General features: G+C 35.4%; 1 protein-coding gene across 11 annotated transcripts in view; it reads left to right on the top strand.

Moving 5' to 3' along the window:
• PAN3 (poly(A) specific ribonuclease subunit PAN3) overlaps window positions 1-21,389 on the top strand; it is an 81,378-nt gene that overhangs the window by 39,280 nt on the left and 20,709 nt on the right. For all 11 annotated transcript variants that reach the window (XM_075139853.1, XM_075139850.1, XM_075139851.1 and 8 more), the window contains 7 exons: window positions 5,772-5,922; window positions 14,182-14,429; window positions 15,022-15,126; window positions 15,786-15,843; window positions 16,992-17,153; window positions 17,291-17,407; window positions 17,512-17,613. In XM_075139853.1, coding sequence (XP_074995954.1) covers window positions 5,772-5,922; window positions 14,182-14,429; window positions 15,022-15,126; window positions 15,786-15,843; window positions 16,992-17,153; window positions 17,291-17,407; window positions 17,512-17,613 — 943 coding nt within the window. The remainder of the gene's footprint in view (window positions 1-5,771; window positions 5,923-14,181; window positions 14,430-15,021; window positions 15,127-15,785; window positions 15,844-16,991; window positions 17,154-17,290; window positions 17,408-17,511; window positions 17,614-21,389) is intronic.

Here is a 21,389-nt window from a genome sequence, read left to right as displayed (position 1 = left end):
CTGTGTTCTGGTTTAAAAAAAAGTCTTTAGCCAACAAATTTGACCCAGTTTTGATGAAATTGTCTCTAACTCTTCTGAAAGAGCAGTAGAGCAATTTGGCTAATACTGTTGATGAATTGAAATTTATTAGAACTTATTGTACGAATGATGTGACGACTTGTCACAGTAATTGCGATAAGGAAGCATGTTGCACAAATTCAATAGTGGGAGAGAAGGAGACTTGCTTTGAAGCCCTTGGTGACCTCCAGTGTCTGCTGGGCTGCTCCGACATCCCAGATGTGTCCTTCCGTGATGTCATAGTTAACAAGGAATCCTCCTGGAAACAGAGGGGTTGTGGTGATGCTGTGTACGTAAAGTGAAGCTCCTTGTATGGCACATCTGTCCATTATAAAACAACAATAAAGTTAACCCCCCCAAAACAACAAAAAAATAACCACACATGAAAAACAAGCAGAGCTTTTGCATGTTTTTGGATTCCTAAGAGATATTCTGAAAACTGTGCCAAAAATAGACTGGTAGAGGACTGTCCTGCTTATAGCATGGGTATAGTTTAGTGGAGGTTTTCTGTAACCATTACAGGATTATGTAATTTGGGATGTCAGAACAGATCAGCATGAATTTGGAGGTGAAGGAGAACATAAAAAGAGAACAAAAAGGCTTGTGTCCAGTTTTTAGCATGGTAAGTACATTAGCACATTCTTCCAAAATAAAATTAAATCGGTCTACTTTTTGCTTTAGGTAGCTGGCTTTGGTAGAATGTGGGACCAGGACTGACCTAACAGAATAGTGTTACAGCCACCAAAACAGAGGTGACGGCTTTGCTGCTGCTGTACAGCTGTGTTGTGTTGTGAGATGCTGAACTGGAAATAAGAGAGAGAAAAGGGTGATTTCCAGTACTCCTGTGGGATCCCTGCATGACTTTCCAAAGGCTCCATAACTTGTACATCCCTGTATTTCAGCATACTTCTGTACTCCACGGCACTTTAAGGATTCATTTATGAATGAATGCAGCAGTGGGACCTTAGGAGTTTATCACTTAGGAGCGTAGAGAAAAAAGCATATGTATATTGAAATACGTAGTTGATGAAACAGGAGTTTTCATCTTCTGAACTATGGAAATCTGTTGATATGTGCAACTCTTCAACGTACAGTAAGGCTGCATGCTGCTGTGCGGTCCTCCCAGCGATTGTCTTCAGCTGAGATCGTTGGCTTGCTCTGTACTTTCATCTGCACCTTCCTTTAAGGAGCCTTGAATTGGTTTTCGGTGGTACCCACAAAATATTTATTTCCCCCTCCTCCCCCATATTTTAATTGTATTTCCTTTTATATCTTTAAAAGCATAAAAGCCACCAGACAGATAAACTCTGTGCTGAATGGTGACACAAATGAGTTGTTTTATAGTCCTCCCCCGCCTTTTTTACTTCTCTTGTGGTTCCATCCTTCCTAATTGTATCATGACTAAATTCAGCCTTCATTTGGACTGTATTTGTATGTGTTTTAAAACATTTTGCATTCTCTGATGTACAGAAGTATAGAAATTGTTTTTGTATGTGGAACTGGATGGACTCAGTTTTGTGGTCTGTCTTTGGAAGTTTCTTTCCAAAGCTAACTGAAAAGAGGCTCTTCTCTCTTTGAGAGAGTACAGACATAAAGAATCTGAAAATAGGGTATTTTGGTGAAATTTCTCCATGGAATCATTCTGATAAGAATGCATCATGCAGGTATTAGTTCAAATAATGCCTAGGGAAGTTGCTTCCCTGCTTTAGTTTGACAGTATTTTTATGAATATACTGGAAGAAGGGGGATGAGATTTAAACTTGGCCAGGTTGAGAAGAAAAAGGAATGGTGGTAATTGTAGTAAATGTATGAGTTGGAAGTTACTTTAGGTGTGTTTCTAGGAAAATCTAACATAGCTGACAAAGCTGTACTTTTTCTGTTTAAAGCTGTTTGCTGAAAACATGGTAATTAATATTTTGAAATAATTTTGTATGTGCCTTTTTATAGGACATTTGCATTTGAAACTGAAAATACAGCCTTTAGTTTGTTGCATAGTGCAGACAGTGCTAGCTGGCTTTGCGTTTCTTGTCTGGGCTTTTGAAAGTGCATTTGCTGCTTTTGTTTTTAACATCACAGTATTGCATAATTCATTACATGTCCTCTTAAGTATTTCTTGCATCTCCATTCTTTTAATTCTCCCAAGGTTTAATAAAAGTCTTCAATACCTGTTTTCTCTACCTTTTTTACCAATTCTGATTTACTCAGATTTAAAATTTTAAGCCTAGTTTAGCATGAACAAGTTACTTTACTCTGAGATGGGGAATTAATGACTAATTAAGTGAAATTTGTTTTAAAGCTGTGCTTGTAGGAAGTTTAAACATCTTACAGAATGAAGAAATTTTTTTTCACTAATTAGATACAGATTATTTTCATTCTTATAAAAATATTTTTTTTTTATTTTTATAAAAAATTTTTTTACTTCGTTTTGGGAAGTTTGGTAAGATTCTAACAGAAAAAGTGTAAAAATGCCCCTCTAGGATATTCCCCTTTTAGACAGATTTTCAAGCTTACCATTGATCCAAATGTAAAACTAGCACTGGAATTTACACTTTGTGTTAGGAGTTGCCAGAGTGAAAGTAGGATATTTTTCCCGACCAGGAACATAATTTTTTGAATCATTGGCCATTAAGAATGTGGCTTTCTAACTTTGGCATATTTGCATGCTTAGTGGTGCAGAATAGGTTGCCTACAAAGTTTGAAAAATAAGGAAAAGATTAAATATTAAAAGAACTGATAGTGATACTCCATTCCATCACTTAGTCTAGTCCAGTCACTTATTCTAGCCTACAGGCTATGAAAGTGTTTGGGATATATTTTTTTATTATTTTGTTGGAAGCAAAGTGTATGCAGAAAAATTGGTGTTTGACTTCAGATGAAAACTTGTATGCTTTTGGAAAGGGTTTAATAACTGCAACTTCACATAGATGTAATGTATTTAAACATGGCCTGGGGCTTAAGCTTCAAATTTTCTGACAAAGTATTAACTAGTTTTGACCACAAATTGTTAAATTTTGTTGTAGTAGTTTATGATTAGTTTATTCTGGCTCGTGGCTGTGGAGCTCAGGTATTTTTCTGTATTTAGAAAACAGCTTGAATGTGGAAAGGTCTTTTAAAATTGGAACCAAAATTTAAATCACTTTTTTACCAATGGGGAAGTCTTGGATTACAACTTCATGTTTGTAACATCACAGAGAAGTAAAACAGGCTTTTATAATAAAAGGTCTAGCCGTGCAAATCAAAGTTGTTTACTCATATAAAATGCTTTCATCAAAGTTATATAGAAACAACTTAATCTTATCAGGCTTTGATTCTGATCCTGAATTGTGACACCAAAAAATGGAATGAAAACTGAATTTCCATCAGGCTTGACCCACTGATATTCATAATTTTACAGCATAAATCCAAACTGCTCTAGCAGATTCCTGGGTTTGACTCTTTCACTTGGATAAACTAAAACACTGACCAGTTAAAGTGGAGCTCTCAAGTAGCTTCATTTTAAAATGATGGTGGATATTTAAGTAACTTTTAGAGACCAAAACTGGCCTATGAAAACTTGCAGAATGCATTTAGAAATAAAAAGCAGCCTTGTTCTGTAGGCATTGATTGAATCAGTTGGTAAAAGTGGTAAGAGATTAGCCAGAATGGTATGGATGGGATTTTGGGAACTCTCTCAGTTGCTCTGGGAAAGGCTGAGGTTATCTTCCAGAAGGTGTCTTTCTCTCTACTTGCATGCTTCAATTTTTTTGCCATGTTCTGCCCTTGTTGCCCAGTTGACGCAGCATTTAGGTGTGGTAGAGCTGTGCATGTGTCATGGCTAGTTTTAGCAGTATGAAAGCTTAGATCTCACGTAGTTCTTTGAAATGTTGTGTTTTTAGCAAGATGCTGCAAATTCTGTCCCTTGCTCTTGTTGATGATGACTTTTCAGCTTTATTGAACTTGGACAAATGGACTCTTTACCACCTCTGTCATTTTCTCCAGTTTCAGTGTAGATTTGGCTGAATTGTTCCATGCCAGATTTTATCTAGAGGAACACCGTTCTCTTAGTTATTCCTGTATCTAAAATTCAGATAAGTCCAGAATATCGCCTTTTGAGTTTAAATGTATCAGTTATTTGTTTTCAGTCTACATAATGCAACTTACCATTTGTTTTGCTGCATTAGTGTATACCTTAGCAAGTTTTCCTTAACTAAATGTGATTGAAGAGTTTTAAGATTCTTAGGAACTTTTTATCCATGTGAATCTGTTTTACTTCACCAGTCTACATACTTGATTATAGCTGTTCTTTGAATATTCAGACACACGCACATGTCTAATATGTAATATGTGATCATAAAGTGGTTAGCAGTTAAATTTTACTGTGTGATTAAAGGTAGAATATTCTTACTATTCACTTTTAAACCTGAGCATCCTCTTTGATTTTACAGCTTTTAGAATCCTCTTTCTTTTCCAGTGCTTTGAAATACATTAATACTATGATATTTGGCTGAAGTATTCAAATAAAGATATTAAAAACAAACTAACACAAAAAAGAATACTTTTCAAATACTTTTCATCATTGCCTAAATTAGTGTTTTGTAATCACACTTCTTTTCTAATTTGGCACTAACTTAACTTCTCTGATGCCACTTTATTCATATATTGCTAAAAATTAATATTGCTAATTTAACTAACAGTTGATATATTTGGTTATTTTAAAACTGCCTAAAACCAAAGTGATCCAATATAATTTGCTTTAAAACACATTATGGATTATCTTAACAGCATCCTTTGTCTACTGGGAGATGTTACTGTCTTCTCATTTTACTACTTTTGTTTAGACACTTTTGAGAGGTACTCTGAAGATTACTTAATAAACTTTGCTTTGACAGTTAATAATCTTCAAGCTTTTCAGTGTGTTCATGTAATAATTGGTTTTATTTCTTGGCTTAATTTCTTTTTTCTCCACTAATGTCTTTCGTAATCGGCTATCCGATAATAAGCTTTTTGCCTTTTGAGCTCTAATTAGGATTTTCTTTTTCTAACCCTTCCTACCCCAAAACAAACAAAAAACCTACCGCAAAATGACAAAACCCTGTGCACAGATTTTAATAGAAATTAAAAGTTGATTGTGTGATATGTTTTATGTACTAATAGATACTGTATGTTTGATGGTCACTCTGCTGCTATTTGTTTCTGTGGTACCAAATTAAACCTCATTATTAAAGGTGCTATGTAAATGGAATAGGTAATTAAAACAGAAGTTAACTTCACAAAAAAGAAACATATAGGCCTATTTGAAATAGACGCAGGGATGACTTCTTTAGCAGGAATCGTTTTTACTGCTTTAAATTGAAACTCCTACTTAGTTTGATATAAAGTTGTGTAGGAACAGTCTGTGCAGCAGTGGCAAGGCTTTTTCAGTGTCAAGTCTGTTCCCCAACTTTATAATGTATTGCTTATGGAAAGCCTTTTGCAAAGTGTTTATATGAACTCACACATCAGCTGTTTGTACGGAAAGCTTGCTAATGCTACTTCAGATGTAAGCAAGAAAAACATTAAATTGGTTCGTGCAGACCAGCTTCCAGTATCTGCTGTTCTTGTCAGCAAGCTGTATGGAACTTAAAAATATCACCTGCACTTGGTAGTCTTGCCTAGAAAGTATTTTCTACCTAATAGGCACTGTCCATCTCTTCACATTTAAAATAAACATTTAATTTACATTTGTTTTTAAACAGACACCAAATCCTTCTGCAAGTGAGTTTATTCCTAAAGGAGGATCAACCTCCAGGATGAGTAACGTATCCCAGTCAAGTATGTCTGCCTTCTCTCAAGCCTTGTTCTCTCACCCCTCCATGGGAAGTCCTGCTACTGCTGGGCTAGCACCAGGTAAGTTGAGGGTAATGATTTGCAGTACAGTTGCTTCTTTTAACTTACAATTATGTCAGATATAACGTTATGTAGATAGTGATCAGGTTTATTGGGTGTAAATGTAGCCAACTCCTACTTTAGCTCTTAATTTTAAGACGGTCTTCAAGCATATAAACATGCAGGAATTTGGGATTTATCTTCCAGTAGTATGGAAATCATACTGCAGGCTGTGAAATCTGTTCAGCCACAGCAGTACTGAAATTAACCCAGCCTAACTTACTCTGCTCTTTTTGGGGAAAAGGGGTGGTGAGTTATCACATACTGTGCTCTATGCAGTCCTTGCCAGAGCAGTACCTGAAGATGATTTAAACTACCCCTAGTCTAGAAATGCACTGCAGTCTACAGTGAATATGTGCTCTGATTACCACACATTGATCTGCTCTTCTGATTTGTTTTTAGAGTATGTAATCTAGAAGTAATTCTTTTCAATGTTAATGAATATAGATGAGGACTTAAAAATCTCGATGAAAACAAAAGGTAGAAGATAAGCTTATTCTAAACTAATTTGCAAAGTAGTGTTAATTGTTATTGTAGCTGTCATATCTAATCTCACTTTTAAGACTGATTTATGATTATTTCCCACGTTTAAAACTTGCTGAAATGTGTTCCATGCAGTCATACAATTGAGTGAGAAGACTTTTTTTTTTTACACTTAAGTTCAAGCTCTTCATGCGTCTTTCAGACTTCTGATCTTAAAAAGTTAGCTTCGTTCTAATGATTTTTTTTAAAATAAAATGAAATAGGTTTAAGATATAACCATCAGCAGCTCTGGATATTGCACATTGCAGATCCTTTAGCAAGTTTCTGCACATAATTAAACCTTTGCTTACAATGGACAAGAAGCATTAGGTAGCTGCCAAAATTAGGTAGCAGAGGGGCAAATATTGTAAATGTTTGGGTTTTTTAAACCGGTATTGGCAATTGCCATCTATTAAACTGAACTTCAGTCTTTCCTGATGCCAGGGGATAAATCTCGGTGTCAATGTGAAAGAAGCCAGCACTTGGGTCTCATGTCATAACTACTGGAACAAGCTAGGAAAGTGATTGATGCTTCTGCTGACCAAATGAACATGTTGCAGTACTGTGCCTGCTTCATACTATATTGTGCTGTGCAGTCTTACTGGAAAACTGTTGTGTTTATATGCCTCTCAGCCTTGTCACCTGGATTGAAAGGTGTATAAAGGAGTAAATAGAACACAGTAAAATGATCTACTTTTGGAAAGTGTCCAGTGGGATCTCAGAGGGATCCTTCACAGTCCAATTTCTTTACTATCTGTAAGTAATACTTGAAAGGATAAGTAACACTGTTGATTAAAGAAATTTGTACAACAATTTGAGCTCCTAGAAATATAGATGCCAATGCTGAAAACTATCTAGGTTCAAATACTATTGTTTATGGATGAGAGGGATGGGGGAATATTCACAAGAGCTAACTTCAGGCAAAGTTGGCTTGTTTCCCTGCTCTTTCTGTGTAATTAAAAAGAGAATATAGTTCAGACTAAGGATCTGGGTTAGGTGCTCTTAATTTCTCTAGAAGCTTCTTTCTCTACACTGCAGAATTCTCTGAACCTAAATGTCCTGTGTAAATAATGCTCATAGACATTTATTTTTATTTAAATGGTTTAGCTGTCAATAGTATACATCCAGAAAAACTTGTTACCTCAAGGTGAGTTAGGAGGTGCTCTTTCTAAAAGATTAGTCTCTTAAATAAGAAAGCAGTATTTATGTGTGGGGAAACTTCACCATTTAGGTCATACTGGATAACAGAATAAAAAAAATATTTAAATATGTTATGAAATTGTCATTAAAAATTATTGTTGGGATCTGTTAGCTTTCAATAATTGAAAACAAATTCAAATGAAACCCATATAAAATGTTTATAAGAATTTTCCTTTAAGTAAAGATAAGTCTCCTTCCAGTTAAATAGTGTATATTCTCCAGTAGAATAACTTTCAGGAAACGTGTAAGATTTAAGCATTTGCATGAGATTAAGATTGCTTATAGTAGCTTACAGTGTACTGGAGGAAATTAATATTTCATAAGAAATAAGGAAATCAATTGTTAAAAGGAATAATTTGTTAAAAGTTCGATAGTTTAATTCACATACTTCACTTCATAACAAAGTAGGTAAATGATGAGAACAATCCTTTGTTTTCCCTCTTGAGGATGGAAGAAATTAAGTTCTTTCACATCACTAATTTCTGAGATTTCCCCAAACATAGGTGTAAATCAAAACCACTTTTGACATCTAGTATTTCATAGATAACTGTTCACAAAGTTGATTGTCCCTGGAAAATATTTGTTCCATCTGTCTTATCAACAGTACTGCAGAAATACTGAAAAAAAGACAACTGAAACCTAACATACTTTAATAGATAACTTGTTGTATCCACACTTGCCATATCCATTAGGGTATAGCATGGAAGAAGGTTACTCCTATTTTCACATGTATTTACTTAGATAAGTGCTTTCTAGCATAATCTCAACACAGAGTCAGTCTTCATCTCTGTAACCTTTAATAGAATACGAAAACATAGTGAGATAAAATGCGACTTACACGAATAGCTGGAGAAAATTGTCCTATTGAAGAGCTTTGAACAGATCTCCTTCACCCTCTCCAAACCTTCTTTTCTTAAGCTCCCCTGGATAATACCCTATTTTTGCTCCTCCCATTCCCTTGCTAGCAACACATCCTGTTTATCATTTGAATGGGAAATATAGTGAGTTGTTGACAATCTTCAAACAGTACTTTTGCTAACAAGCTTATCTTATCCAGTTCTGTGGAGCAATTTCAGAGTAATAGCACCATTAAAATATGCAACAAAGCATATGAAAGAAATTCATGAGTGTCATCGAAGTGATAAGACATCATTGCTGTGTTAAACTTGAGAGAGAACATATGTATAGACCCTAGCAGAGAAAATCTTTGCCTGGCTTGGGTTTGCTTAAGCTAGGTTATAGCTAAAGAGTGATGCCTTTGTCATGGATGGAAATGACAGCAATTGCTGTTGCTTCTACATTTAGTCCAAGACAGGCTCAGAGCTTATGCAGAATGTAAGAGATCCCATTGCTGCTGCCAGTCTGAACCTGTAGACTTAGGAGCCAGGAGCATGAAGGTGATGTGCTTGTGTCTAGTTGACACATCTCCATTCATGACAGGCTACGAGAGTGTAGTTCTCAGAGCTCATGACCTCAGCTGGAAATGGAGCACTTTCAGCTGAGGTGGTTTGAGTGGCCTAAGGCACCGAGAGCTTGTTCCGACCTCCCGTATCAAGTATGGTGCAGCTATTCTGCTGAGAAAGTTCCAGAGTCATGCCAGAATAATACGAGAGAGGAAGAAGGCAAAGAGATTGTAAAATTAGTTTTATCCCAAATAAAACTGAGGAGAAAGAACTTACAACTGTTGTTTAGGGAATTAAGCAGATTTAATTAACTTGGAAATACACAGCTATAATGCTGATGACCTGATAGAGAGCTTATAATAAAAAGAAATATATAGTGAATTTAAGGATGCTGCTTGAAAGAAGTTAGTGAAATAGTCTGATTTTATTATTTACTTCGTTTAGTCATTCCTCAAAATATACCTATTAGTCTAGAGTATCTCTAAAGTACAAAACATTACAGTAATAAAATGGTAAATGCTTAATTTTTGAACTCTGAATGTGTTATGAGCCTTAGAGGCATAGGTATATGGTTGTAGATGAGTAAATTTGTACACAAAGGTAAGAAAGTATCTATGGAACATTTAGTGGATTCCTCTGCTCTTTAAAAAGTATTTATGTTGTAAGCCAGCTGATTTGTATACACGAGCTTGATGAAATCCTGCTTCATTAAGTTGTAAACTTCCATTGAATCCAAAAAACTGTAGACACTGAGTCCTTAATGAGAGTTCATGCTTGATGCCCTTTCCTTGATCCTGTTTACCTGCGTGAATTCCCGGATTCAAAATACAACCTAGCTTTTTATTCAAATATATTGCATGCTACAAAGCTTTATTAGAAGCGTTAATCTCACAAAATATCTTTGAGCACTGTCTCAAATGAATTTCAAAGTCTACCACTTCCCTTTCCTCAGTCACAATGAAACTTCAAAAATAAAAGAACAATGCAAGAAGTGAAAATACAGCAATAAAGAGGGATATGTAAACATGACCTCTTTCTCTGCCTAAAATGAGAATAGCAGCAGGAGCTCCAGGTATGTGTAGGTAGCCTGTACAGTCCCTGTGAATGTTGTGAAAAAACCTTCAAATCCCGCAACTATTTCCATGTTGGTATGATACCATGACAGCTGTATACCATGCCGCTGTTTTTTAGATTTAAATAATTGTGAAATGAAAGAAGCCCTTTCTCCTTGCAGTTTACCTTCCAAGATAGTATTTGACTTCTTCATGAAGGTTATTAAGATTCACCAAGACGAGGAATGGAGAGCTGCCTTTACTAGTAGATAAGTCTTAGGAAGGACAATTTGAAGCAGGCTTTTTGGTGTTTGTCTTAGTGCTCCTGTTGGCATTTTAATGAAGGGGAACACTAAACTGTCTCATAGGGAAAACTTAAAAATATTTTTTTTTGGTCAGGATCACTGGTATGAGATAGAGATAGATAGATATAAAAAAATGTAATTAGATTATTCAAACCCCATTTTTTTAGGCCCTTAAGTGAATAAGTGTTTATATAAATTGTGCTGTTGGAAACAGCGTGTCTAATTCTGTGAGAGGTGGTTCCATATTCACCACATTGTTACCATCATATGGTCAGTACCATCTTTTTCCCTCAGTATGAGTCAGTAGAAATATATCTTCACCTTTTAATACAGCCATTTTCCTTTATTTTCCTCTAATTCTATTTTGTTGTGGTTAAATATTAATATTAGTAAGATTTTAACTGATTGAAATACTAATGAAGTTGGTGAGATCTGCTTGAGTTGTCCACCCAGTTATTTGCTTCTGTAAGTACTTAGCTATGCATCAATTTCACTGTATTAAAAGTTTTTTTTCTTTTTTATGTGATATTGGACTTCTAATAATTAATACTTATTTATTTAGACTCTGCAGAATTTAATGCAGGTCTCTCAGAAGAATCTATCACCTTGAATATTTGCTGCCTCAGCCTGTCGGTATCCACCGCAGCACTGGCAGCAAATTTCTAGTAACTTGTAGTATATAGTTCTAGTAGTATAAAACCAAACTGTAGTCAAGCTTCTTTCATATCTTGAGCTTACTATGTATATTGGCAAATGAGAAGCCTGTATGTTCTGCCCACCAGATGATTTTCATTGAGCTCTCAATGTCCTTCCAAAATCAGACCTAACCGAGGCTGGAGGGATGTTTGAAAGGATTTATGTAACTCTGACTGTCTTCCGTTTCTTTCAATCTTGCGTTAATACCCAAGAAAAGACATTAAGGATTTATATTTGTAACTATTCTTTGGCAGGAATAAATTTTTTAAAAAGTAAATCTTACAGTGGAAATTGTTTGAAATTGTATCAGTAAGAACTGCTAGTGATAGATTTGTTATTTTTTTTCTGAGAAACTTTCAGTAGAAGGTCGCAATGTAATTTTAGCGAGGTTGCAAGTAATCACTTTCATTTCTAAGATAAGATTTACGGTATACTGTGTCTTGTACGTACAGTTTTTATTTTAAAGTAGAGAAGTCTTCAGTTAATTTTTCGTTAGTATATATGAAGGCTGCTGGGGTTTTTTCCTGGTTCCTGCAGTTGAATGTTTTATTGAAAAAAAAGTTTCTTGAAGCCAGTTATTTCTATCTGGGTAGATAACTATCTGCAAGGACTTGAGTTGACTCATGTTTTATTGGAATAGAATGAAAAAGACATGTCAATAACTTTCCCTAGATGAAGAGAATCCCTTGAACATCGTAGACGCAAATTGTAGAGCTGCTTCAGTTTTGTGGCCGTTTTAATTGGCCATCCTTCAAATTTTAATAGTAATATGTTGTTTCCTTTGAAATTGCTTTTTTCCCACAGTGGATTGAGAATGCATTTATGTTTTAGTCTTTTTTTAAAAATGTAACCATCTATACAGTAGTTATTGAAATATTTAAGTGTTAGTCACTCGAGGCAACTTTTACCTTAATGGAAACTTACTTTTGTAGCATAAACCAGTGCTATCACAATGTGTAACGTTTTATGGTCATACAGTTGATTTGTAAAAAGATTTTTAGGAGACTACATGTGTTACCATTCAGAAGTACTTTAAAAATTAAACATTCTGAAGTGCCTATTATAATTCACATTTTATTGTTAATACACTAATCAGCAAGCAATTATTCCATAATATTGCTTATCTATAAGGTGTGTGTACACACACGTACATATATTAATATAAAGAAAAGGTCTGGCCCAGAAAAGTCTAGACTTTATATTTTTATAATTTTCATGGTTTTATATTCTTATATTTTACATTTTTATATTTTATAAAAAGAATAAATGATTGAAGAGGCCCAACTAAGGAGAAAGATGTAAGATTTTCTTATGGTGTACATTAAAAAATCTTCTTTTTGTTGGAACTATTCACTTTTCAAGAACAAAAGAAATAATTGTGCTGAATTAATATATAAAACTTTTGAGATGTCAAAAAAGTAAATGATTGGAGCTAAATGAAAGGTTACAAATATTCTGTTAATATCATTAGGATAATACAGCTTCAAAATAATTTTTCCCCAACTACTGATTAAACTGTTAATACTGAAATTGTTATTTGCTTTTGTGGTTTCTTTAAAAAAAAAGAAAAGAATAAATGTAGGAGGGATGCGACTACTGTAGAGACAAGACACGAGTGTAAAAACACTCCTACATGTTACTGATGATGCCTATTGAGAACACTGCGTACAATAATTCTTGACTGAAGTAACTAAACTAGCTTTTGGTAACTAAAAAGTGTATATGCAAAAAAAAGTTGCTCTTGTTGTTATTACTTAGTTAGTTGGTACTCAGACATTTGCTTAAATTACTTCCAGTTTTAAGCTCTGGTTACCAAATGGAAGTAATTTAAGCGAATGTCTCAGTACCAACTAACTGAATTCTTAATTGGAGAAGAATTCTCAGCTGTCCGTAGAGCATTAAATATAAAAGTTGTGTATCTTATATACTTTCAAAAAAAGAATTTAGTATGACTAATATAATTCCGACTGTTAAAGAAGAGAAAGTACATCCAATCTGAACTGAGCAACAATGTGTTTCATAGATGCTTTCCTTTGTATTAATCTGAATACCTAGATATCTAGGATCTTCTACTAGTAATACTAGGAGTTTTCTGAAGAGTAATCTCTTCCTCACCCTGGAAGGTTTCTTTGACATCTAAACTTTTATAAATAAGCATATCTGAGAATTCTGCGTATAATGACACTTGAAGTAAACTCAACTAGTTTTTGGTAACTAAAAAGCGTGTGTGCAAAGAAAGTTGCCCTTGTTTTTCCCTGCTGATGCACTTTGTTTAGAAGGTGAGCTTCTCAAGTTTCAGTTGAGTTGCTTATCTAATGTTGAGGGTGAACACCAGTCAATAAAATAATTTGAAAATCGTTACATGAATGCCTAAGAGACTTCATATTCAGAGAAGTTACCTATCTTTGCATCAATATTGAGATCAAATAGATCTCTTGGAGGATGATTTTTGAATATAATAATTATAGAAAAATAGATAATTTCTTCCCTGAAATTATTAAAAGTCGCATATTGTGTGTTGCTTATTTGTGTGCTGTAGTTACTGGAGATCTAACTCTCATACTCATTCATAGCTGTGGAGTTGGTTCTAGTAAGAGGTACGCATGTAATTAGGTGAAGTGAATTACAGCTTGGCAAACTCCATTGACGGCTCATGTAGCTTATGTAAACATTCACTTAACATATAGTCATTAATATTTTATCTTTTTGCAGTTTAATAAACTCTATTCTAGACACAGCATTAATTTGATTAATCTCCCCCTTTCTACTACTTCTACGTCTTTCATTCCAGTTCCCTATGTGTAGATCATAAGTTCCCAAGCCCTTTCTCTCTGAACTAAGCAAAGATTTTTGGGAAAATTTATCTTTCAGTGTTGCTCTTAATGTTTTACCTCTTAACTCTTCATATAGATGTAGCAATCCTTAAACGTCTCACCTGCTCAGAATATTATTGGTAGTGAAAGCTGTTTTTTTCAAATTGCTAAATTTTTTTTTTTTTGGATGACAAAGATTTCAGCAAGAATTTTTTTGTGTTTCTTTAAGGAATGTCACTGTCAGCAGGATCTTCCCCTCTTCATTCCCCCAAAATAACTCCTCATACATCTCCTGCTCCTCGAAGAAGAAGTCATACTCCTAACCCAGCAAACTATATGGTGCCTACTAGTGCCTCTGCTTCTGTTGCTAATGCTGTCTCTCAGCCTCCATCTACTGGCCAGGTGATCCAGAAGGAAACAGTGGGTGGAACAACATACTTCTACACTGATACAACTCCAGCACCTCTCACAGGAATGGTATGTTTCTTTTCGATACAGAAGTGTGTGGAGTTTCCAAATGCTGAATTGGTTGATACTACAGAGATTATTCTTAACACTCTGAAACCCTTATTCTGTATGAAAATTTGGCCTTTTAATTGTTGTAATTGTTCTCCAAAATCACTGAAATTTAAGGACCAGAGAATTTTTAATGTATTTTCATTTACCTCTGTGTAGAGTTTTGGGGTTTTTTATACAGCAATAGAAAGAAAGCATTTTATATGTATGTATGGATGGATGGATAACATACATAATGAGAAAACATCAAAAATTCAGATTTTTTTTTTCTGATAGGTTAAATAACTCTTACATTTACACTGGAGGGGAAAAGACAGTCATAAAAATGTTAAAATAACTATGTACATACATAAACACATACACACACTCCCTTGGAATCATTAGTAGTGAATATCACATAAAGAAATTGTGATGTATCTGACAGTATGTTTGTAACATGTACTGTGCATGAAGACTTTGTAGTTCAGTAGTTCAAACTAAAAGGGTGACAAAACTCTTCGTTTTCCCTATCCTTAAGGATTTTAAACTGCTTCTTAAAATGTTTTGTTTTCAGGTATTTCCAAACTACCATATTTACCATCCAGCTGCACCTCATGTTGCTTACATGCAGCCAAAAGCAAATGCACCTTCCTTTTTCATGGCAGATGAGCTCAGACAGGTAAGATAATAGAGAATTTAAAGGAAAATCGCATATCTTGGCAAAAACTAGAAAATTGCTAATAGTAGAAGAGAAATAGCCACTCAAAATCTGTGCAGTCAATTTTCCCTGTGGAGAATTTAAAAAATCAAATCCTGTAATGGATGGAAGTACAACAGAGGGTGGGGGCAGGTTACAACATATGTGACAGCAATCTAATCTGCATACCATGATTTACTATTCAGCTAAGTGTTCTTACGTCTTGTGTGTTGTTCTGGTGTGCATGAGTTCATTTATGTAGCATTCCTTTAAGCCGTCATTCTGCCCAGTTTTGAAGTCTTTCACTGAAATGAAAGTATATGCAGGTGTTAGTTGATGAGCCCTTCTCTGCGGGGTAACTGTGACGGTTATTTATTTCAGCTTTACTGTAGTAGGTGCCTCTGTCAATGCTAGCTCTAGCTAGAGTGTCTTCTGCAGCTCCTTCCTTCAAGAATTTATATATTTTGTCAGTAATGTTTTTCAAGCTAGTAATCTTCTCCCCTTCCCCACCCCGCCCCGGACACTTGCATCAACTCCTGATTTTAGTACAAGTAGCTGGTACTTCAAAGACTTACTGTTAACTTATAAAAAATGATAAGCTGAATTATAATGTTCAAAACTTGATTTAATTTGTTCTTCAGGAACTGATCAACAGACACTTAATAACTATGGCCCAGGTTGATCAGGCTGATATTCCTGGTAAGTAAGTGTTTCGTATAAACTAAACTCTGATCATATTGTTCTGCAACTGTGTGTATTCAACAATACTACCAACATCTTGCAAAAAACACCACCTGTTTTTAAGTTTTCATGAAGACTTAATCATCAGCCTGGGCTGTGGATAACCAGATACAAAGTATTTCAGAAATATGAAATTTGTTTCCTGCTTCTATTCTTTTTTTCTTCTGTAATTTTCTTCTGTTTTGAAACTCCTTAATGGTTGGGAATACTTAAAATTGCTGAGAAAGAAAAAATCATTACAACAATAAAACCTTGTGAAGAACAATATTGTATTACTTTGTACATATTAGGTATTTCTTTAAGGATGCATATATTTTCAAAGGCTGTATATGAAGTAGCAAATTAGTTTGTTTTAAAGTGAATTGGCTGGTATATCAGGGAAGACTTTGTACTAGTTGTCAGGCAAGAGAAGCATATACTATTCATTGTAATTTGGCTTTTGGAGAATTTACAATTGACTGTGTTCAACTTGATTTAAACAGATCGCTTTTTTTGGTGGCAGTATCCTTACTTCTCAAATGTGTGTTTAATATGATAATGATACAGTAAAAAAAAAAGCAGTTTAGTTTACTAATCCAGATGAAGTACAAGTGTATCTCTTCTTGCCAGGGTAATCTCTTAATCTGATTTGTAAACCTTCAGCACCTCTCTCTCTTTCTGTTTTCTAAACCAGCTAAAACATGTAAGATTCAGATTTGCTTTTTTGTGATGAAAACAGGGTTCTTGCAGTGGTATGAAGTCTGTATGGAAATTGGTGCTTATTTATGAATCTGTGGAGGAAAAGAACACCAAAGAAAGGTCATTCAGAAGGGTGAATTTTTAAGACAAATGAGAAAATGGCAGGTGGAACTTTGCATCTATTCTGTTGATTTTACTTGGTGTAACTTTTTTCTAAAGACAGTTATTTTAGCTCTGTGGAATCTTTTCCAGGAACCTATATATTGGTATTAAAGCAAAAATAATGAATTTTAACTTTACATGGACCTAGAAGATGCGGCAAAGAGTTTACGTATTAATGACAGTCATTTTAATCTTCTCTGCTACTGTAATAACTTTCTCAAAGTCAACTGATGCCTAATATGTTTCTCTGTATAAACTGATTTTAGCAGTTCCTGCGGAAGTGGACAGCTACCACAGTCTCTTTCCTTTGGAACCACTGCCACCGCCCAATCGGATACAGAAAACAAGCAACTTTGGGTACATTACATCATGCTATAAAGCTGTAAATAGTAAAGATGATCTGCCATATTGCCTTCGAAGAATACATGGTGAGAAAAATCGAGTTGTCTCGATAGGACTAGCATTCCTAAGCATGCTAGTCATATTTTAATGTCTGGTTGCTTTTCAGAAGAAATGTTAAAGTAAAACCACTACATTTTAAACCATGGTTTTCATTCTTTTCTAGGTTTTCGTCTTGTTAACACAAAGTGCATGGTATTGGTTGACATGTGGAAAAAAATTCAGCACTCAAATATAGTAACCTTGCGTGAAGTGTTTACCACTAAAGCGTTTGGAGAACATTGTAAGTTTTTTGTGGTGGTTTTTTTTTTTTCCCCCAACTGATGTGTTGAGACTTTTTTCTAAATATGCTTGAGTTAGTAATTGTCACCTATTTCTGTTTTTAAGCTCTTGTGTTTGCATATGATTTTCATGCTGGAGGAGAGACTATGATGAGCAGACACTTCAATGACCCTAGTGCTGATGCCTATTTCACAAAACGAAAATGGGGTAAGGAAAATACATTATCATACAATACTTCTGTAAACTATTTCTAATACTTAAGCAGTAAATAGCTGGTCAGAAATAGTCTTTCAACTTAATTTTTTAGCTAATCAGTTCTGTCATATCATGAGCTGATTGGGATCAGAGAACTCTTCACTTTCTACTTGTAAAATTTCTGAATATAATTTTTTTTTTAAATAACAGAAAAGTATAACTAGAGTTAAAAGTTAAGGTAAAAGTGTAACAAGGAACAATTTGCTTTTCTGGTCACATTTGACTGAGGACTAATTGGCAAAATTGGTGTCAGTTTGTAAGGGAATTACAATTCTTTGACAGGGAAATAAGTTTGAATGGGATCAGAAGCCAAGAACTGTGGGGTCCTAATTGCAGATCTTTCTCTGAGTGACACCTGACACTTGTTGGAGATGTTTCCAACAACATCGTAAAAGACATATGCTACGTCAATTTGATGCTTGCAGTTCAGGTGCCCTCCACTTACAATTTTTTTTTTTCCCTCATAAAGTATTATGAGGACTAATTAGACAGTGTTTATTTAATGTTTTGAAATGTGAAGTACTAGTTAAGACAAGAAATGGATTGAAAAATCCCTGTAACATATATTCTTTTCAGACACAAACTTCACATCATAGGTCTGATTTTTTTCAGGTATATACCATGGCTTCAAAGGAGTCACTAAAGCTACATCTACATTCATAAATAAAATCTGTCACAGCGTGGTCTGTGGCTCAGCAAGTCACCCGGCAGTGTTCATATCCATATGGCTAAAGCCTCCTCCCCTCCAAAATAGTATGCTGCCAATCATGCTGCCTATTAGGATCAGTTCATGACCCATGCAGTCCCACAAACTGCACCCAGGTTTTGTCTGGACCACGACAGGCCAAAGCTATTAGTAGAGCCTAGTGCCATGCTGAGAAAGAGAGATGCTCACAGCTGAACGGAATCACAGAAATACTTAGGGTAGGAACGTACCCTCGGAGCTCATTTGGCCCAACTTCCTGCTTATTGCAGGACCAACCCTGAAATTAGATCCAGCAGTAGGGATAACCAGAGGACTATGACCCAGCCTTGTTTATTTTATTACAGTAGATGTTCCCTAAATGTCTTTAGGCTGCCAGTGTATAAAGAGAAGCAGAAGCTAAGGCTTCTTCTTTCTTGTGCCTTTTGAAATTAGAGCCTTTAGCTATGAATTCAATCTGTTTCAAAGGTTGACATGGAAAACTTTACTTGGCTATCTGGTAGATCAGAGTATAATGTATTGGTAGTGCGCGAACACGTTCGAAGGCTTGTAGATCCCTTATATACTGAATAATTCCCGCTGGCTTTGCATGGAGCTGACCGGTATAAGTGAGGTTGGAACTTGAGTTCCACCATTGGTTTTGGTGGTAATATCTCAGACAGAGGAAACTGTAGTTTCCTCTGGCAAATCAAAGAATGCAATTACAAATTCAGTGAGCCCGATGTGAGACTAATTTGGTAGGATAAACCTGGAACACCTACTGCCAGGTTAATGACTGTTACCTGCAGGACTAGACTTCTGAGTGTCTCCTACCCATGGTTTTCAATTTCCATGTAAATCAGTTCTTGTGATGTCTTTATACCTCTCTAGAGTATTACAGAAGAATGATGTCTGTTCTAGATAAAATAATAGAAGTTATAATAAAATTCTTGGGGGCACATTCTTTTGCCACATTGAAAAAGAATTAAGTTTTGCTCCTATAAAGAGTAGTCATGTCTCATTAATCTATCAAAGTTTTTTGAAGGAAGATCCAATAGATAAGATCTTGGGTTTTTAATGAAGTCCATCAGAGTCTCTAAAAGAAACTAAGTGACGATGAGATAAAAGAGGAAGTCCTCAGTTAGGTTAATAACTGGTTAGAAGATAAGAGTGAGAGTGAACAGTTGATTTTCACAGTGAAGGGAGATCACTGATGGGGTCTCACAAGAATATGTGCTGGGAGTTGTATTTCTTAACATATTCACTTATTTGCACTGAAGATAAATAATGGTCTGTCAAAGTTTGCTGATAATACCGAATTATTTGGATTGTAAAAACAAAGGCCAATTGTGATGGATTGCAGAAGGATCTTACAAGACTGGGACTCTTGGCGATAATCTAGCAGGTGATGTAATTGAGGGAAAACATAACTCTAAACATAAAATGATGGCCTCCGTCATGGCCGTTACCACTCAATAATAGATCTGGGGTTATAGTTAAGTAGATGAAGGAAAATATTGTCCTCTTGCTGAATAGCAGTAAATAGGAAATGGATTGTTGCAGACTATTAAGAAAAGAGTGAACAATGAAATGGAAGACATTGTATTCAAGATGTGGGTGCATCATAGACTCATATCTGTAGTTGTGGTCTTCCTTACACATTTTGAAGGGTGTAGAAGAACAGCAAAGAAGTTGAGAAGAGGTGACAGGGATGATCAAAGGTATGGAACAGCTTCTATATGAAGAACAGGAAAGTGGAATAGTACTTTTGATGCTCTTAAAGATGGACAGGAATATGATGGGGTTAAAAATGACTGGAATATGGTAGGTGTCTGAAAAATCATCAGGGATAAAGTAAAAATGAATAAGCAACAATAGTTAGCTATTTCTTCCAGCCTAGAGCTAGGAACTGACAAATGAAACTAGCCAGGTAGCAAATTCAAAACCTGTGTAAAGATAACTAAGCCATGGAACTTTGTCACAGATTATTGTGGACATTTGCCTGGGTTCAAGGGGGAAGTGGGCTTACTCATAGAGGAGAAATACTTGAGGACTGTTAATTGCAAAGACACTATCTCTAGCTCAGGAGTTCTCTGAGCTGCAAATCACTGGAGGCTAGTAGAATATTCTGTTTGTTTATGTTCATATGCTCAGGTATCTATTGCAAGCTACTGTTCTGATTTTAGTGTATGTGTCTTTGAAAAAGGCTACTGGGCTATCCGGACTGTTTATTTGACCTCCTACAACTTCCTTCTATAGGCAGGGATGGTCTTTGAAACTCGAAATAAGACATCAATTTCTGTTCAGCCAAACTAAAGTATTATTTAATTAAAATGAACTGTTTTGGCAGAACTTACAGGGTTATGTAAGGAAGATAACTCTCCTGCCTGTGGCACTTCTCATTACCTGCTCTTCCAGTCTTTTTATTAGATAAATTAGAAAAAAAAGGCACCTGAAATTCCCCGATTTTGCCAAATCTTTCTGCACATCTTTGCTTTGGCCTTTCTTTTTTGTTAACTGCTGCTTTCTAGTCTGGTCTTCAGTAGAAGGAGCAATTTAAGAGAGAAAAATAAGATTGCATACCTATAACTTGATTTCTCAGAATTGCCTGCCTTCACAGATCCTTTCTCCATCCCCTCACAGAGTTTCTTGGCCGTCTGCCTGCCTAGAGGAGACTCCCAAGAGAAGCAGGGGAATGGATGGAAGTTGGGTACTCTGCAGCATGAGGCCCAGATTAGTACAATTGCTTTTAAAGGTTTTAGGAGGCACAACACTGTGAACCTGATCAGTGAACTCAGAGAATTTGATTTCAGGTATGCAACCTTATTTATGTTGAACACTCCAGTTGGCAACGTGAGACTTTGACAGTTAAAAGATGAGGATTATGGTTTACGTAGCTGTCTTGCATGTCACTGGTGTCAGTGTGGTCAGTCTCGGGTTTTTTCTTTCTGACATGTTTTCTTTCTGACATGTTATTTACAGAACTACTTTGGAAGGGATTTGGTGTGGAAAAAAAATAGCAGCTTACGTTTATTTTTATACTGTA

The sequence above is a fragment of the Calonectris borealis genome, chromosome 1 (genome assembly GCF_964195595.1).
Source record: "Calonectris borealis chromosome 1, bCalBor7.hap1.2, whole genome shotgun sequence".
NCBI lineage: Eukaryota > Metazoa > Chordata > Aves > Procellariiformes > Procellariidae > Calonectris > Calonectris borealis.
Note: the sequence above shows the minus strand (reverse complement) of the source record. Positions and strands in the feature narration are given on the sequence as shown.